The 17,082-nt window shown below is 48.6% G+C and overlaps 1 protein-coding gene across 2 annotated transcripts in view; it reads right to left on the minus strand.

Moving 5' to 3' along the window:
- The window catches only part of STAB1 (stabilin 1), a 100,952-nt gene that overhangs the window by 1,959 nt on the left and 81,911 nt on the right, over positions 1-17,082 (minus strand). For both annotated transcript variants that reach the window (XM_084633222.1, XM_084633223.1), the window contains 15 exons: positions 16,643-16,789; positions 16,362-16,427; positions 13,897-14,125; positions 13,041-13,190; positions 11,566-11,670; positions 9,414-9,521; positions 8,161-8,354; positions 6,986-7,130; positions 5,993-6,126; positions 4,915-5,080; positions 4,303-4,409; positions 3,854-3,973; positions 3,361-3,513; positions 3,102-3,221; positions 1,346-1,492 (listed from right to left, as the gene is read on the minus strand). In XM_084633222.1, coding sequence (XP_084489348.1) covers positions 1,346-1,492; positions 3,102-3,221; positions 3,361-3,513; positions 3,854-3,973; positions 4,303-4,409; positions 4,915-5,080; positions 5,993-6,126; positions 6,986-7,130; positions 8,161-8,354; positions 9,414-9,521; positions 11,566-11,670; positions 13,041-13,190; positions 13,897-14,125; positions 16,362-16,427; positions 16,643-16,789 — 2,091 coding nt within the window. The remainder of the gene's footprint in view (positions 1-1,345; positions 1,493-3,101; positions 3,222-3,360; positions 3,514-3,853; positions 3,974-4,302; positions 4,410-4,914; positions 5,081-5,992; positions 6,127-6,985; positions 7,131-8,160; positions 8,355-9,413; positions 9,522-11,565; positions 11,671-13,040; positions 13,191-13,896; positions 14,126-16,361; positions 16,428-16,642; positions 16,790-17,082) is intronic.

Raw genomic sequence — 17,082 nt, forward strand, 5'->3', positions numbered from 1 at the left:
ATCAGTTAAGAGTAATTTAATCCATATTGCTCATTTACCTCCCACACTGGTTTCCATATTTCTAGCTTCCTTCTCCTCATACCCATTTATACGTGTTACCACACAACAATGCAGGTTTAAGGTGCTTAGCAACTTTTTAACATGTTCCATTGCCTAGACCAGACTCTTTGGTAACCTCACTCTAGTTTAAGCTGTAATTTACATGTATGCAGTCTGCAGACACCACACTACAAATTATCCAGTTCTTCCCATAGTGGCTAAATCATAGGCCTGGTCTACATAGCTATGGCATGAGGGTCAGGCTATGCCAATCTAAGCCCCAGTAATAGACACAGCTAGGTCAATGGAAGAATGCTTAACTTACCAGCACAGGAAATACCCCTGCTGTCACAGTAGTCTGTGTCCACACTACAGAGTGGCATAGCTATGGCACTGTAGTGCCTACAGTGTAGACATGGCCCTAGTATTGCAAGTTATGGGGGCAGCAACAACCCCTCATGAGAAGAGAATGTTGCAGTGACCCAAATTCTCATTAGATCTAGGCCAAGAGCATAGGGCTGTAGTAACACTCCTTCATAAGCTGTGACAGTATAAACTGGAAGGTCAACTACATCAAACAATCCTTTATTGCAGCCTTAATAGTTATTTTCCCCTATGTCCCATGTGCAATGGCTGTCTTACCTTAAAGAATTTACTTGTAGTTTAAACCTCCCTCCACCCTCATGTTTAATAATTTTGATTAAAAGTAGGTGTGTCTCTCACCCAAGCCAACTCTTTGGGCTTGTATACATGGTGCAGTAACACGCACCAACTGGCCTGCGTAGACCCTCCTGGCACACACTAGGGAACTTTTAGGATGTGCCAGCAGTGGCCAGTTAGTTCACAAAACATCTGTGTGCATTAGAATTTGCTTCATGTAGACAAGCCCTTAAAGATGAGAATTCTTAGCACTTCTCCATCCAAGTTCTTTTTCCAGAAATACATCCTGGGCAATAGCCTAACACCAAGCATAACAGATGGAAATACGTCTTGGAAAACTTTCTCAATGTTTTTATGGGGAAACTATTCATCCATGTCCAAAGGCCACATGTAAATGCGACTCGACAGGGAGAGGTTAGCTACGGGCTGACATTTAAATGCATCAGAAAGCAAAAAAACCCACAAGAGTTCTTAGCTGCATGCAGTCACCCAGTTTGGCTACTGTAACAGCTTGAGCTCTTATGCATATGACCATTGCAGTAGGATAACAGAAATGGTTTGTGCTTTAGTGAGAGAAGCTGAAGCAAGGTGTTTTTGGGGTTTTGTTTGTTTGTTTTTTTTATAGCAAATATACTTTTCTCCAAACCTGAAAGTAGTGGAACTGGAATCCTGGGGTTTTTATTTTTTGGTAGTAATAGGACACGCCGGCAACAGCAAATAACAGCAGCACCACAACAGCAGCGGATGTTACCCCGATGGTCACAGGAGGAGATGATTTTGTAGCATTAGTAACCTGTAATAGACACGCTAGGTTGTTTTAGTTCTGTGTTTAAGGCAGTTCTTCATTATGTATTTTAAGACAACTGGTGTGTTAAAAAAGCGTAAACTAAACTTTTTCACACCTCTGAAATAGAGAGCTGGCTACCTGGAACATTTATGCAGGTTTTTATTTCCCCTGTGTGCTGCACTCATTCCTGATCTGATCCCATCTTACACACACAGCTCAGACTGGAAGTGATCAACTATGTAGTAGAATAAACCAGTTAGTTCACTATCCTACTACTGCCCGGAAGTTTCAAAAGAAGCTATAATACATACACTGATGCATCTCATCATCACTACACTGGTTACCTTACATTCCGTTGTGATGTAAAGTTGTCTCCTCCCTTTGCAGATTTGGGACATGCCTTTACTCAGCACTATTACATTTTCAAGGCACGCAGCAATAGGCCGAACGAGAGGAGACTAGCTCTCTTTTTTTGTTGGCTGGTGGCCAAAAGAGTGCATTTTTCAGACTGAAGCTATCCATTGGATTACTTAACAGCAGGGGCCTATGTTTTTGTACTGGTGCCACTTGTTTGCTCAATGCTGTTCTCAATGTTTTATAGTCCAGTCATAGCAATGGCTATGCAAATACATCTAAAAATGTACAGGTACCACACTCTCTCATGTCTTTGAACTGGCCATTAGCTGGTCTTCCTGTCCCTTAAAACAGCAGGCAGAAGGTGAGGAGGGCTGCTCTGCCATGGAGTTGGAGGCCCACCTGCACCAGGTAGGCAGAAAGGATGCCTGTTCCAGCAATGATCAAGGAGAAGAGGACAGACCTTTGCCGGGAAGTGAAACACTCAGGTATAGTTCTGTGCAGGGAGGAGGAAGTAGTTGGTAACTAACATACATGATCTGAGGTCAGAAGAACTCTCTGATGTGTATGTACAGCTCATTATACTACAGGAGAACTAAAGGGTAACTGATTCGGTATGCAGAGCCATTCACACTAAATTCATCCCTGTGTTGTATATCAATACAGTAGGTATATCTTAATACCTAGCAGCCTCCACCCAAAGATCTCAAAGTACTTTAATTTAGCTTCAGCCCACTTGTGCTGTAGCTAAGTATTATCTCCATTTTACCAGTGGGAAAACTGAGGCACAGCAAGTTTACGTTACTTGCACAAGCCTCAGCTGTAGCCTTGGGCCCAAATGACCAAATAATTCTTGCTTTGCTTTACCGGGATTTCCTGCCACGTTACACCATACAGAATGCATTAGGATTGGCTATATGAGGACACACACTAACACAAAGGTCTGTTGATAAAATTCTACATGCTAGCGACTTCTAAGGCAAGCGCCCTACCCTTACCGAGCTATCTCCCTGCTCTCCACATCACAGCTACCCCGAAGAGTGGGAGCCCAAGCTTGTGTGGCCCCAGTCTGGTTCTTCACTGCAGCAGTGCAGAGTACGGCTAGGCTGGACTCTATTTAATGACACAGGCCGCAACACAGTAGGGCCTTGGTGAGCGCACCGAATGGGACTCGTCCTGTTCTGATGCAGGGTAACCAAACCCAACATGTGTTCTTAAACCTGCCATTTAAACTCTCAATGGAATTGAACAAGCAACTTGCCTGATTCAGATGCACAGGCTGCTGAGGCATCCTCAGTGGCCCCTCGATGGCATGAATGATTCCATTGAAAGTCAGAATGTCCCACTGTACTATCAGGGTATTATTAATCACTTTGGAACCCTGTCACAAGAAGAAGCAGCAATATTAAGGGACTCAATGTGAATATGTTTTAGAAAAAGCCTTTTTGGACAGGAAACGTTACCCATTACCTAGACGCAAGAGAAGCTGGCTGAGTACTGAACTGGCCCAACATACTTACAGGGGGATGCGTGCTATTCAGCAGGGGAGCGTCTGCAATGAGAAGGTTGTAGCCGGAGCAGGAAGGTATAACGGTACCATTGGTGAGATTGGAGCTCAAGAGGAGAACATCACTCAGGGAGACATGGAGCTTCAGCTCCTCCCATGTTAATTTCTGAGAAAACAAAGTTTAGAAGTGAGGATGAGGCAGAGTCAAAAGCAGAGGGAAAATAAGTCAGGCATTTGCTGCTCTTTCAACATTTTAGTTGTATGCTGTCCAATGAGTCAACGGAGAAAGACTTCTTGGAGTGCAGTGTAGACAAGGCCCCAGACTAGTTCTTGCATTCCAAGCAAAAGAGAGCCAGAACAAACTTACTTCAGACATAAAACCCACTCAGCCAGTCTGGAGCATTTTTCCCTAATCCTTCAAGGAAGCAACAACACTGTATTCAAATGGCTATAGGTTCTGTGTCGCCAGTGATGAGAGAATCCCATATTCTCTCCAGCTTTCTCACCATATTGACCCCAAAGCCAGAATTCAAGGGTACAAAGAGAGTTTTATATGCGGTGTCATTGGAGAGGAAGTTGAGGAACTCAAGTCCATCTTGCGTGGCGTTGGTGTAATCCAGTAACATCTGGAAGAGAGAGAGAGAATCCTAAGTGCCAGCCTGAAGCTGCGGGTTTGTCAGAACATTCTGGCCAGCAGAACCCAGGAGATGTCACGTGAATTCTCCCCACCTTTGCTAGAATAGCAGAGACACTAACTGGCAATGAGAGGAAGCAGCTTGACTCTCCCACTGTGCATGGCACTTCAGAGAGCACACAATCTTGTCTTCCATTTCAGTGATTTTCGTTTCCAAACCTTTGCGATCTGGGGATTCCCTATTATTCCCTTCTTCGCTTTGCTGAGGAGCATGTCCCTTCCCACTTCCCCGGCTAGAGGGAATGTGGCACCAACACTTACAGAATAGAAGGTTGAAAAGTTGGAGTGCTCAGCCAGCACAGCCAGGAGATCTCCATTGCAGGAGTAGCCATCTCCAATGAACCCATCTCTACAATTACACCTCACATCTGCAAAGGGGAGAAAGATGTGAGCGGAACAGGATTGGGTGTGAGCTCTTCAGACAACAAATACACTGAACTATTGCTTAGGATTTCTGTCCATGCGGAAGGCAGCTGTGGTCCAGTGGATAGAGCTCTGGACTAGGCGTTCAAACCCTGGCTTCTCTGCACCACTGTGTAAACTTGGGCAGCTCACTTAACCTCCCAGTGCCTTAGTTTCTCTATCTGTAACAGGGAGGCTCAAAACACTTACTTGCCTTTGTAAGGCACTTTGAGATCTCTGGTGCTTTATGTTATTAAATAAGAATGTTCAGGGCATAAACCAATGTAGTGGAAACCGGCAAGTGACAGCGTATTGCAGATGTGTTGGGTAGGTTTTCCCCTTGACACTGTGGTGTGTGCATAATCACAAGGAGCATAAATTCTTGATATAACACACCTTTGAGATACAAACATGTGTAATCACATTCCCTGCTGCAGATTCCAACAGAGCCAATACTGAGTCTCTCCATACCTTTAGCTCTGTAGCAGAAAGCATCCCACCTCTCAGTCAAGTTTTTTCGGGAGCCATAATCCACAATGCCAATGTGGTTGGAGCCACAGCTGGGGGTCGGGTATACAGTTGGGTATCCTGCAGTGCCATTATTGAGCCAACCAACTAAGCATAGATGGAAACCCATCTGCAATAGGAAAAGAAGTTGTCCAGTGAGAGACAGGATTGTATGAGCCATGAATCAGTTTCTATAACGGCACTGGTTTCAGAGTAACAGCCGTGTTAGTCTGTATTCGCAAAAAGAAAAGGAATACTTGCGGCACCTTAGAAACTAACCAATTTATTTGAGCATAAGCTTTCGTGAGCTACAGCTCACTTCATTGGATGTGAGCTCACGAAAGCTTATGCTCAAATAAATTGGTTAGTCTCTAAGGTGCCGCAAGTACTCCTTTTCTTATAACAGCACTGATTCATTTTAGTATTCTCTACTGAAAGCCCTATATAAAGGAGATACTCCTGCCCTTGTAATTCATACACTGCTCTCCACTGCCCAGCCTGGAAGGACATCATTTTACTTAGGCAAACAGAAACCTGATGCTTCATTGGCATAAAGCATTATTTTTTATTGGGCAAGAGAAAGACAACCAAAGTTGGTTCAAAAGTTATTACCTCCCGCACTTTCTCTCTCTAATGTCCTGGGACTGATACGGCTACACCACCACTGCATACTGTTCATTTGCCTGGCATTTATCCAGCCCATCGAAGCTCTGGGGCACTGTGGCTCATACACAGCTTCAGCGCGATCCCATCACAGAAAAAGAAGTGCAAGGCACCTGGCACTTTGAAGGGATAATATCTATTGAAATAGCTAATGGCCATGTGACTGGTGTACCCGGCTGCTGTAATGGACACACTCAGAACCCTGTATAAAAGAGCACTTGCCCTAGGTTGCTTCCCACATTGCTGCTAAAGCTGGGATTCCAACCCAAAGGAGAGGTGCCAAAAAGCCAAAACGAGGTGGATCACTGCACCCATCACCAACCTGGCGCTTTCAGGCCCATTGAGGTACGAGAGCTGGCTCAGCTGTGACTGCTTTTACCTGCTGAGCTGCTGAGAGCTGTTGGAGAGTGGCCAAAGCAGCGTCTTCAGCCAGGCAGGCAGCCTCAGCCTCCCCGTAGGTGAAGTTGTACTTCCCTCTTGGCGATTGGAGGTGGAACACGCCAACGGTTTTGTCTGGAAAACAACCATGCCAGTGCATGTCACTTCTCAGGGAGCTCTCCGGAAACACAGGTTCAGGGCCTGACTGGGAGAGAGCCCTCTGATCTTACAGCCGAAAATAATCTCGGGCACAATTTTAGGGGCATTCGATTATTCCTGCAAATCAGCAAGGTGGCTGCATCTGAAGATCCAACATAATATATATTTATAAAGTGCCTTTCACCTAGACCCTAAATACTTATCTACACAAATGTGTGTGTGTGTTTCTCACTCTCACACCTAGAGAGCAAGGGCCAGATTCAGCAGCTGCTGGACACCACACTGGCAATGCCAAGCAGCCAGTGTACACCACTGAATCTGACCTTGCAAACCTAATCTACTTTTGACATTTTAAAGGATATACACACATACCAGCAGGGTTATTTATCATTAAAATACAGCCACTTCTGGGGGGGAAGATGGAAGCCATTCTGCACTAGTGCTCCCTAACTCCGTACTGGTTATTGACTCAACCTAGACTCCAGGGGAACAGCACCACCTACTGACCCAACTCCACCACTTCCTGCTGCATGAGGGCTTTTCTTCGAGTCTCTTCCAAGCAGCTTGACCTGGTTTAACTTGTGAGATTTCACACATTAACAAGTGACAGAGGCAAGAGAGTGAGAATTTTAAGGTACCCTTGAGCCCCCACTGGGTCTGAGATAGAAATCTCAGGGGAGGAAACAGGCTTTATGTCTGATAGAGCCTGGGGCCGGAAAACGGGCTACCCATCTCCTCTATGCGGGGTGGTCTGAAATAAGAGGCGACAGAACTGCCTCTGCCTCCCCAACTCCTGTTTTCTGACGAGGAAAGTGGTGGCAACAAGGACTCGTACCATGAAAGTGCAGATCAGTGCAAATGGCCTCGGGGTGGCAGTGGCCGTTCTCTTCCAGGCAGCGGTTGGTGGGTGGCACAGCTTCCTCCAGGCACTGAATTCCATTGCCAACATAGCCCACTTTGCACTCACACTTCCGAGCATTCTGCAACACAAAGAAATCCCCGGGGCAGCAGGGAGGCCAGTCCCAGCGCTCAGGAAGCCCATGATCTCCTGCTGAGGCCTGGCTGGTTCTAGCAATGGGGTTGCTGACCATCCTGAAATTTCTGGGCGAAGTTTGACCATAACAGGACAACCTCCTGTCTTGCAACCCAGGCTGAGCTCCTCCCTGGGCCTGAGAAGTGGTGTGATCTGGCGGTGCCACCAGAGGCCATAATCGCAATGTCACAAGGTGACCCCGTGGAATATGCTCCCAACGTGGTGGCCCTACCCCAGAGAGGGGATGGGCTCAGTCACTGTGGGGGACAAATCCTATGTCCAGCCAAACTTACATGGAAAAATGCCCCTCCCACCCCCCAGGATTGCAAAGCAGCTCCGTGGCTGCCACTCCCGCCACAGGACTGGTGTCACTCCCATGGCCCTTGCCACCCAACCTCTTGTTAGGGGAGGGAGGCAGCAAGCAGAATTGTGTAGCACGGCCGCTGGCCTTCTTCCAAATCCTCTCTGCACACAGCACAGCTGTGACACCCCCCCCCACTCCCGCCTTCATGGGCTCTCCCAGTCCTGCCTCCCACTGCAGCAGAACAGTCACCAGCCCCTCTGCAAGAGACCTGGTGCCACTGCGGGGGGGAGGCAGCTTTTTCCCCGTCCCACAGGCAGTCCCTCCCACACCATTCTTTGTTCCCCCCCACACTCTAGGGGACCGGGTTCACTTTAGGCAGAGAACACGCCATGCTGTATGGGGAGGAACGCTAACCCCTGAAAGCTAGCAGCAAGGCAGGCTTCCCCAGCCTTCGGAGTATGGCACACGGTGACAAGAGAGCCCTGGGGAATCGGGCGGGTTGAATGACTGGGGAGGCATTGACTAGAAAGCTATTGCTCATGGCTCTTGCCATGTAGACTAGCTGCTGCCGTTGCACCTGTGTGTTGGTGTCAGTGTTCCTCGTCCATCTCAATGCTGTTCCCACAACATGGGCAGGGCAGCCAAATGCCTTTGGTGTTCACGACATACTTACTGGCCCAGTGCTGATGCACAAGGCGTGCTCGCTGCAGTCTCCATTCCTGCCATCCGCACACCTGTCTATGGGGCTGCAGACGTAGCCATCTCCCTGGTAATCCGGTAGGCATGTACAGGAGAGCTGAACACCCACCTGAGTGCAGTTGGCATGCTCGCTGCACCCTCCATTGTCATCCCGGCACTGGTCAATCACTAAGGCAAGAAAGACAGTTCAGCCTTTTAACTCAGCAGGCTTTACAAGGGCCTGATCCTCCAGCCCTTGTTAGCGGGACAGTCCCCAGTGTGACTTCGGGAGAGTCCTGCCTGGATCAATCTTCTTTCACAAATACCTTTTTGGTCTTTTCATACCACAATTAAATATTAGCAAACTAATGGCAGTGGGTGTAATTAGAGAGTAGCTGTATACTGCAATGAGCCTGACAGAATAGGAATATTGCACAATAATGGATACAGGGACTGGTATTTATTAATGGCATTCCCTGTAGATTAAAATAGAAACAGATCGTATATATTAAGGCTGAGATGGAATTAGGCATCCAAATCCCTTAGGCAGATTTGAAAATCTCAAGCCTAAATACTGATTGGTTGATAATGTCCTGCACTGTGCCATTTAAATACAAAGCACCTGCATCATTCCACAAAGGTCTGGATCAGGGGACTCAAACATGCGGCCTGTGGGCTGCGTTTCCTGCGGCCTGCCATAACTCCCCCGGCCGCCCCTCCTCCACCCCCGAGCGTGCTGCGTCCCCGCTCCTCCACCTACCTCCCAGCACTTCCTGCCACCAAACAGCTGTTTGGCAGTGCTTAGGACTTTTCAGGAGGAGGGGGGGGAGGTGGAGAAGAAGCAGGGCTGGGGCAGGGATTTGGGGAAGGGGTTAGAATAGGGGCAGGGAAAGGGTGAAGCGGGGCAGGGACTTTGGGGAAGGGGTTGGAATGGGGGTGGGGAAGGGGTTGGAAGAGTCGGGGCAGGGCCTCATGGAAGGGGTGGAGTGGGGGCAGGGCTGGGGGCAGCAGGGGTGTCAGTGATGCGGCCCTCAGGCCAATATACTAGTCCTCATGTGGCCTTTGTGGTGATTTGAGTTTGAGATCCCTGGTCTGGATGATTAGAGGAGTAAGTGTTATTTCCCCCATCTTTCCTTTGTCTGATACCACCTTAATTTGTCTTCATTCTCCAAACTAGCCACACCTCCACATTTGTCAGAACACTAGAGATTGCCCAGCTCAGGCCTAGGCCATATGCTCCAACTGTACCTGTGCAAGTTCTTCCATCTCCTTCATAATGCAAGTTGCATTCACAGATATTATCGGCTCGGCAGGAGGCATTGGGGTGGCAAGCTGGGGAGCACACCGGCGTTGCAGCTAGTCACAGAACAAGCCATTCAAATCAGTAGGTTGCACTCTGCATGCAGATGCATCTCCAAGTCCTACTGCAATCTATGCTCCACCCTCCCACTCCAGGCTCGGTGCAGCTCTGCTCCTGCATCTCCCGCCACTCCCTACCTCAAGCTGGGGCTGGTCTCCATGCCTCGTTCCTCCCACTGTAACCTTCATACCCTTTGGCCTGTTGATCCCCTGGCCTGGAGCAACATCCCTCTTTCCAGTCCACCTCACTCCTCCTGCTTGACCCCATTTCCGTCCCCTGGCTCCCCATCAGTGCCCTTCACCCCACAGGCTGCCTAAACCCTCCCTCTTGCTCAATTTAAATAAAAATGAGAACTCTCCGGATCATTCACATCCTAACTTCCTGTATCTTTGTTCCAACCCTAGTTGCCCAAACCCTCAGGTGTCGTTATGGGCCAGCCAGGTCTCCAGTGGAGACCAGCGTTCTGTTTTAAAAAGCCAACTTTTTCAAAGTATTTTTGAAACCACTTGTCTGCTCAGATCATCTTGAACATGATCACGTCTCAGGGGGCACATTTGGGTTCTTTAGATCAATGGGTTCCCAAGATACAAGAAAAAAAATCCTCTTCTCTGAAGCAGATTGGCAGGATCAAGTCTGCCTTAAGTCTCTGCAGAGTTAGGGCCCTATGCACTATAATAATTCAGGGCCTGATTTTGAGAGGTGCAGAGCCCAGACAACTCCCATGGTCTTTATTGTGACTTGATGGTGCTCAGCACCCAGCAGGATCAGGCCTTCAATTCCCACCCAGCACTGAACAATCACACTTTGGGGACTTCCTGCCCCATTTCAGAGCTCTTCATGGGAACATTATAAGAAGCAAAGATGTTCCAAAGGGAAGGGTTGTTCCAGTGTTCAGCTCAATGGTGTTCTCACTGTAGCAGTGTATGGCAGGGATTGTTTGGCTCAGGTTGCCACATGTTCTGGTGCACCTGGGTCTGCTCCTTAATACCCCCAGATCTACACTATGAATTCCCTGCCCCTCTCTCCACACGGTTCCTCTTATTATGTCCAATTCTGGCTGCTGCTATCGTCTACTGTCAGCACGTCCATGGGCCTTAGCTAGGCGTGCTGGGCCAAATTTTTAAACTCAAATGTGGGGGTCCAAACAGAGAAACATGTGAGCAATTGTAGCTGCCTTCCCACACGCCTGCAGTGCTGTCCAGAATCTCTGGGTATGTCTGCACTGCAGCTGGGCTCCCAGCTCAAATAGACATTCACACACTAGCTTGGATTGAACTAGCACCTAAAGTAGCAGTGTGGCCATGTTGGCACAGGCAGTGGCTTGGGCTAGCAGCCCTAGTGTGTTCCCAGGAGGTCGGGCGGGATTGGGCATGGACAGTCAGCCCGAGCTGCCACTTGCAGCAAAGGCCACTGGCTATCTTCAGGCACTAGCTCAAGTCAAGCTAGTGTAACCCATGCCGGCATGGTGTGGTGCTCTGTCTCCCTCTAGTGGCACCTTGACTTTAGAGACTGATGAGTCCTCCACAAGCTTGGCTAACAGCCATGTGGCTTTTGGCTCATGCAGTAGAGACTCATTCATGAAGCTTCAGAGATCCCATGTTCTGTCCTGTCTGCTGACAACTGGGGTTTATAGGCATTACACTAGCACAGGTACATCTACCCAAGCTGGGGATCCCACCTCTCAGGTACTGCGTCCGGACTCCACGCTCGCCTCATTCAGATTTCTCCTACAAACTCACTTCCACAGCATGAGCTACAAAAAATAGTGCTTGTACGCCAACCCAGCCACAAAACCTCACCCCAGCTGAGCCACCAGAGCAGAGCTGCTTTGCAGCAACGTGTCTGGATGCTGTAAAAATAAGATAGCAACAGATGGACTCATGCATCCAGAGCAAACCTAACAGGACAGAGATAAATTTGATAACCATGAAATAAAAGACAACATGTGACTGATGCTACAGGTGCCCATTCACAGAACCACCTGCCCAAGGGAAGGAACGATACTTGGGAGTTTCACCTGTAGAGTCAAGTGTAAGTTACCTAGTTTGGTTTCGCAGCGCTCTCCTGTCCATTCCTCAGTGCAGAAACAGATCCCATCCCCATTCAAGCCTTCATTACACATCCCATTCTCTGTGCACTTACACTCTGCAAAGCAACAGACAGGAAGATAAGAACACACCTGTAAGATGATCCACTTGAGAAGGGAAGGGTAGCATTGGAAGATGGATTCTGGCATATGGCTACATGAGGGCTCCGTGTAGGCCTGGACTTTTAGAATTATGCTTGCAGAATTTTTCACGGGCGATTACCACAAGTCTGTGTGCAATTGTAAAACTGCAGCCAGGAACTCTCGCTACTTGTGCTGATGTCCATGGCCTCTTGCCCAACACCCGTCTGTGCTCGGTCCAGGGCATTGACTAGTGATGGACCAACCAAACTTTGCTTAACCTCTCCTGGAGGGCTCCCTTCCCCTCTCTGCTCTGTAGCCCTCTGGCAAATGCCCTTAGCTTTCTTTTTCCTCCCCTTGGCGGCTTGTGAGTCACTTACTCAAAATCCCCCGGTCAGTGAATCCCTTTTAAACTTTCTCCCATGCTTGTGAGTCCCGCACATTGAATGCCAAACCCAGGGAAGGAGTCTAGGTTTCATGCTTCTTAACCCTGGTCTTGTCTTCCTCTTGGCCTGACACAGCACATCAGGGCAGCACTGACCCCAAAAGAGACTGCAGGGGGATCCAATGTCTCGCAAGCCCATCCAATTCAGGACACATGGCAGCTCTAATTAGAAGCCTGTCTGATTAGAGGCCCATTCACACCTCAAAGCACATGCTTAACTCTCACTGACATGGATGGAGCTGCTTAACTGCACCAAGTGGGGAAGAGGGAGCGTCTTACACACCTTAAAGGCCTCAGCATCAGTGAATTATAAGATTGAAGCAAGTGTACTGGGAAATACCCAACTCGGCCTGGCCTTGAACTGCCTCATGTACACATCACAGCCCAGCCTCTTACACCTCAGGAAAAATGGCAGCCAGTGTTATTCAGCTGGCTTGATGACAGAGTCCTGCAGAGAGGGATTAAGAAAGGGTGCAGCTTCCCCTCCACAGTAGCTATAATCTGATGACCTCTCTGTTATTGGAATAAGGACAGTTCTATGCTATCATAACCGTCCCAGCGGCCACAATGTGCCGTTCACGTAAGGGTAACCCCTCACACTGATTTCAGTGAGAAGCTATGCTTAAAATGTTAAAATCGAGAGCACAATATGAGCCCAGAGTTTCGGAGGGGTTTTCCTTACCCCTTGGAGCACAGTGCACTACAGACCAAACAGTCGTCATTGCCTATAGAAACTGCTCCTCTAACCTCAGGTCTGACAGACGATCTAACCCCAAGTCTACCACCCCGTCAGGTCAAACGAACTAATCCCATCCTCTGCAGTCTGTTCAGTGTATTGCACAGACCACTACGATGCGCACACACATCACGGTCATTTCTGGTTATCTGTTTATAGGTCTGTACCTTGGCAGCCTGGCCCGTATCTGCCTGGCGCACACAGTTCACAAGCCGTCCCAATGAAAGCCTCGGTGCAGTTGCATCGTCCTGACCCATCGATCCTATCATCACAAGTACCACGGTTACTGCAGGGAGCCTCCAGCCCTCCTGGGCAGACTGAAAACACAGAGCCTTGATAAGTTACCCAAACTGGAGACTAGGCAAGAAAAGGTTCCTGCTTTTCCTGGAGGCAGGGAAAACTACTCATAAAAACTTGGTTAGTTGTTAAAGAGTGAATTTGGTGGGTTTACTGGATAAAGCTAGCGTTCCCAGTCTACACCCCCGACTCACCACAGCTTTGGTGTCCCAGCATCCACTGGGCCTCACCTCACCCTTGGGATGGATTCCTCAGGGGCTGCCTCAGGTGGTCCTAACAAAGTCCTGGTGAGGTGCACGGAAGGGATGTTCCCACAGACTCTCTAATGCGTGCGAAATGTCTATGGGAATAACCCCTTGCCATGACTTTCATGCAAAAATGATGAAAAACCTCATTTCGCTATTGCATGTCTCCTGACTCTCCTAACTTGCTTTATATAAAGAAAAGGAACTGGCTGCAGCAGCACTATTGGTTGGGATAACACAGGAAGACAGCACTGCATCGGTCACCATAAGATTATCTTTGCAACATAAGGGCTAGAAAGAAAAAATTGCACACAGAGAAATACCATGACAAAAATGTGACAGCTACCAGCCTTCATGGTGACCCATCAAAGGAGCATCTATGGGTAGGCACCACCATCTGGCTAAGAGAGGACACCTCATTGTGACAAGAGAAAAGAATTCCTTTGTGCCAGGGGTGGGCGCAGCGGTGCAGATTTCTCACCCTGACAGTCTCTTCCGTAGTGGTTTGCACAGCACTGCGGTACCCAGCTGGCAGAGAAACAGACCCTCCTGCACCCTTTTGTCAGGGACCTCCGAAGAGAATGCCAGCGACTGCCGTTATCAAACACTGACGGATACCAATGAGGTCTTGATAACAGATAGTTGCGGTGTGAAAAATAAGAGAATCTGGAAAACGGATTTTCGTAATAAAAGCAAGTCTGGCTTTTGCCCTGTGGGGAAAATGACAACAATGGGTCAAAACTGTCAATATCCTGGGGTTTGTCCCAACTAGCTACTTCCCCGCCCCTTAACTAAAGGGAGAAACTTCTCCAAGGACATTAGTAAAATTGTTACAACTAAAAACCAACTCACATACTGGAGGAAGGCGCTACCGATATTCCTTTTCCAGTATAATCACCTTACAAATGGTGGCAAGGGATGAAGGACAGAGAAGACAGGGGCAGGTGGCGGTAGAAATCCGTGTTTGCAGACTATCAGGCAGTCGGTGGTACATGACAACGCAGAAAATGAATTTGGCATGGAACAATCAATGGTCAAGCTGTCAAGTGAAAACTTGTTGCCTCACCAGGATCAGAGTGGCCAGGCTGGTGTGAGCATAGGTACAAATCTATACCCAGGAGCCTGTTGCTGCGCCTTACCAATAATGTCACACTTAAGTAGCCCCTGTCATCCCAGAGGTCTGCAGCTACATCACCAAAGAACAGCAAGCTCTGAGGTGGAAGCCAGCAGCCAACCAGTGTGCACATGTGTAACTCCATTGTTCAATGTATGTTCTCTGTCTTCCTCTGTGCATCATGCACAGCGAAGAGGAGGTTCCAGCAGGTGCCAGCCAGGGGCATCAGTACTTTAGTTCAAGCTGCATAGCCTCATGCTCTTAACTCAGGGGGTCCCAGGTTCAATCCCCATTGATGACCAAAATGACAATGCACTACGTGAGGGTTGGCTCTTGGCATATGGGCCAAGCTTCCAGGGAAAATTCTTACAAAAAGTGACCTGAGCAGCAAGGACCCTGGGTTTTAGGGTTAAATAACAGTACCCAGGTTCTGGTCCTGGGAAGGATGAATTGCTCTTTAATTTCCAAACCAAGGTTTAAACTGCTAACCTGGCAATAAAAGAGCCTTTGCTGTTTGGACCCAGCACTCCTGGCTGACACCAAAGTAGCATGAAGATTGCTCGAGTCTACAAGAAACAGCCAAAAAATCCAATGGCCATTCGGGTACTTGATGGAAAATGTACGGCTATGATAGCAGAAGGCCCCAACTCCCATAGCAACTCAGCACCTCCCGACACCACTGCGAGGTAGGGAATGATCCTCATTGCGCAGGTGGGGAACTGAGGCACAAGGATTAAGTGACTTGTTCAGGGTAACACAGGGAGTCTGTAGCAGAGAAGGAAATTGAAGCCAGGTCTCCTAAATCCCAGCCCAGTGCCCTGACCAGGAGTCCATTCTCCCTTCTACACTCCTGCTAATGGGCACTGCACAGGAAATGCCGCCCCCACCTCCACTTTGCAACTTGCCCAACTAAGCTCTTAATTAAAAACCAGCGCCCTCTACAAACCACTGAGCTGTCTGGAAAGTTATTGGAGAGGAGTGTCCTGTCAATGGAAGCAAGAGATGCAGCACAAGACAGCCACAGGCACTGAGTGGGCAGGTGGCAGGCATAGCTAGCTGTTCCCAGATCTGCCAGTGCACCTCATTCCAGCCTGGATGCAAACCCCTGCCATTCTGGACTCGGGAAATCACATGGCTCTGCCAACCTAATCCTGACCTGCAGCAGCACCTGCTAGTCCAGCTTTCTGCCACCCTTTACTGAGACCCACGTAAAACTGCGTGACACTAGAACAGAAATAGGTCCCAGAATGAAAAGAGCGAAGTATTGAGGGGTTTGTTTTGCCTTGTACACATCTACCCACATGAGGGTGTGATGGTGTTGTCATTCACTTCTCCACCAAGGCACCATGCAGGCCTCTGCCCCAAACTTCGGGAGTCATTGTTGCAACCACATTCGCTGGTTCAGGTGCCTGAGTTACTGTGAGTGGGTAGCTGAAAAACTAAGACGCAACCAATCCCAGAGGATGGCATGTGCGCCATGCTCTGAATACAGGGTTGCATTATCATCATGCGCAGCGTGACCTAGACTTCTGCAGCTGCTGGGACTGAACCTGAATGGTTCAAAGCCTACAGTGTAAACAAGAAGTGAGGGACACTAGTCAAGAACAGATAGCATGGCTGTGCTTGATTTAGGTGTCAATCCTGTAAATGACTCTACACTGGCAGACCTCTGGGGCCTGCGCAGAGTCACATGGGGCTCAGAGATTCCACCCCTGGTGGTTAGTTGACTGCTGTTAAAGCACTGTAATGAGCTTTATGAGCTGTAATGAGCCATAGACAGTAATTTACAAGCAGTGACTGACTCAGTAAGTTGATAGAGCTGCACACTTTACCCATTGAACTGATCCAGCGGGACAGGAAGGCTCGAAACCACAAACACCACAGCTCTCAACTGAACCCTGAGCGGGGAGGAGAAAAACAAACACATTTCACTTTCTCTGTCCATTACAGGCCTGCTTGCAACACAGGGTGGTGAGCTCACCCTGCCCGACATCCAAGCCTGTCAATAATCCTGATTTGCTTTCACAGGCTGCAGCACATTGTAGCACTACACAGACTGCACATCCGAGTGGGTGTTGGGCACTTTATTATTTATAAGAGCCTAAGCACTCACCCTGAGCTCAACGGAGAGGAAATCATCACAGCGGGACCCCAGGTTCGGGGGCTCCAACAGCTGATCAATGCCATAGGCAATGCCCCCATCAAACTCCATGTGCCTCTGGACAATCTTGGCATTGCCATTGTCCACTAAGAGCTCCCCCTGCAAGGAAAAGGAGGAAAAGAGAATGATTTGCTCAGCTATAACGCATCTGCCAGGTCTTATTCATTATAAGCAGGGCAGAGAGGGTGAAATGCAGCTCCCAGCTCGCACAAAGCACAGGCACTCAGGACTTTTTGTGGGGAACCAAGCCGGGTGCAATTCATTCCCTAAGGTGGGCAGGCTGCCCCTTTGCAAGGTATTAAATCCCTGTAAGTGCTGATCCTCTGTGTTGGTCTATTTGGGCCCTGCCTGTGGTGCACAAGAGATGGACATATTTCCTGGCCACTCTACCC

Source organism: Lepidochelys olivacea (genome assembly GCF_965140295.1).
Source record: "Lepidochelys olivacea isolate rLepOli2 genome assembly, chromosome: 7".
NCBI classification, from domain to species: domain Eukaryota; kingdom Metazoa; phylum Chordata; order Testudines; family Cheloniidae; genus Lepidochelys; species Lepidochelys olivacea.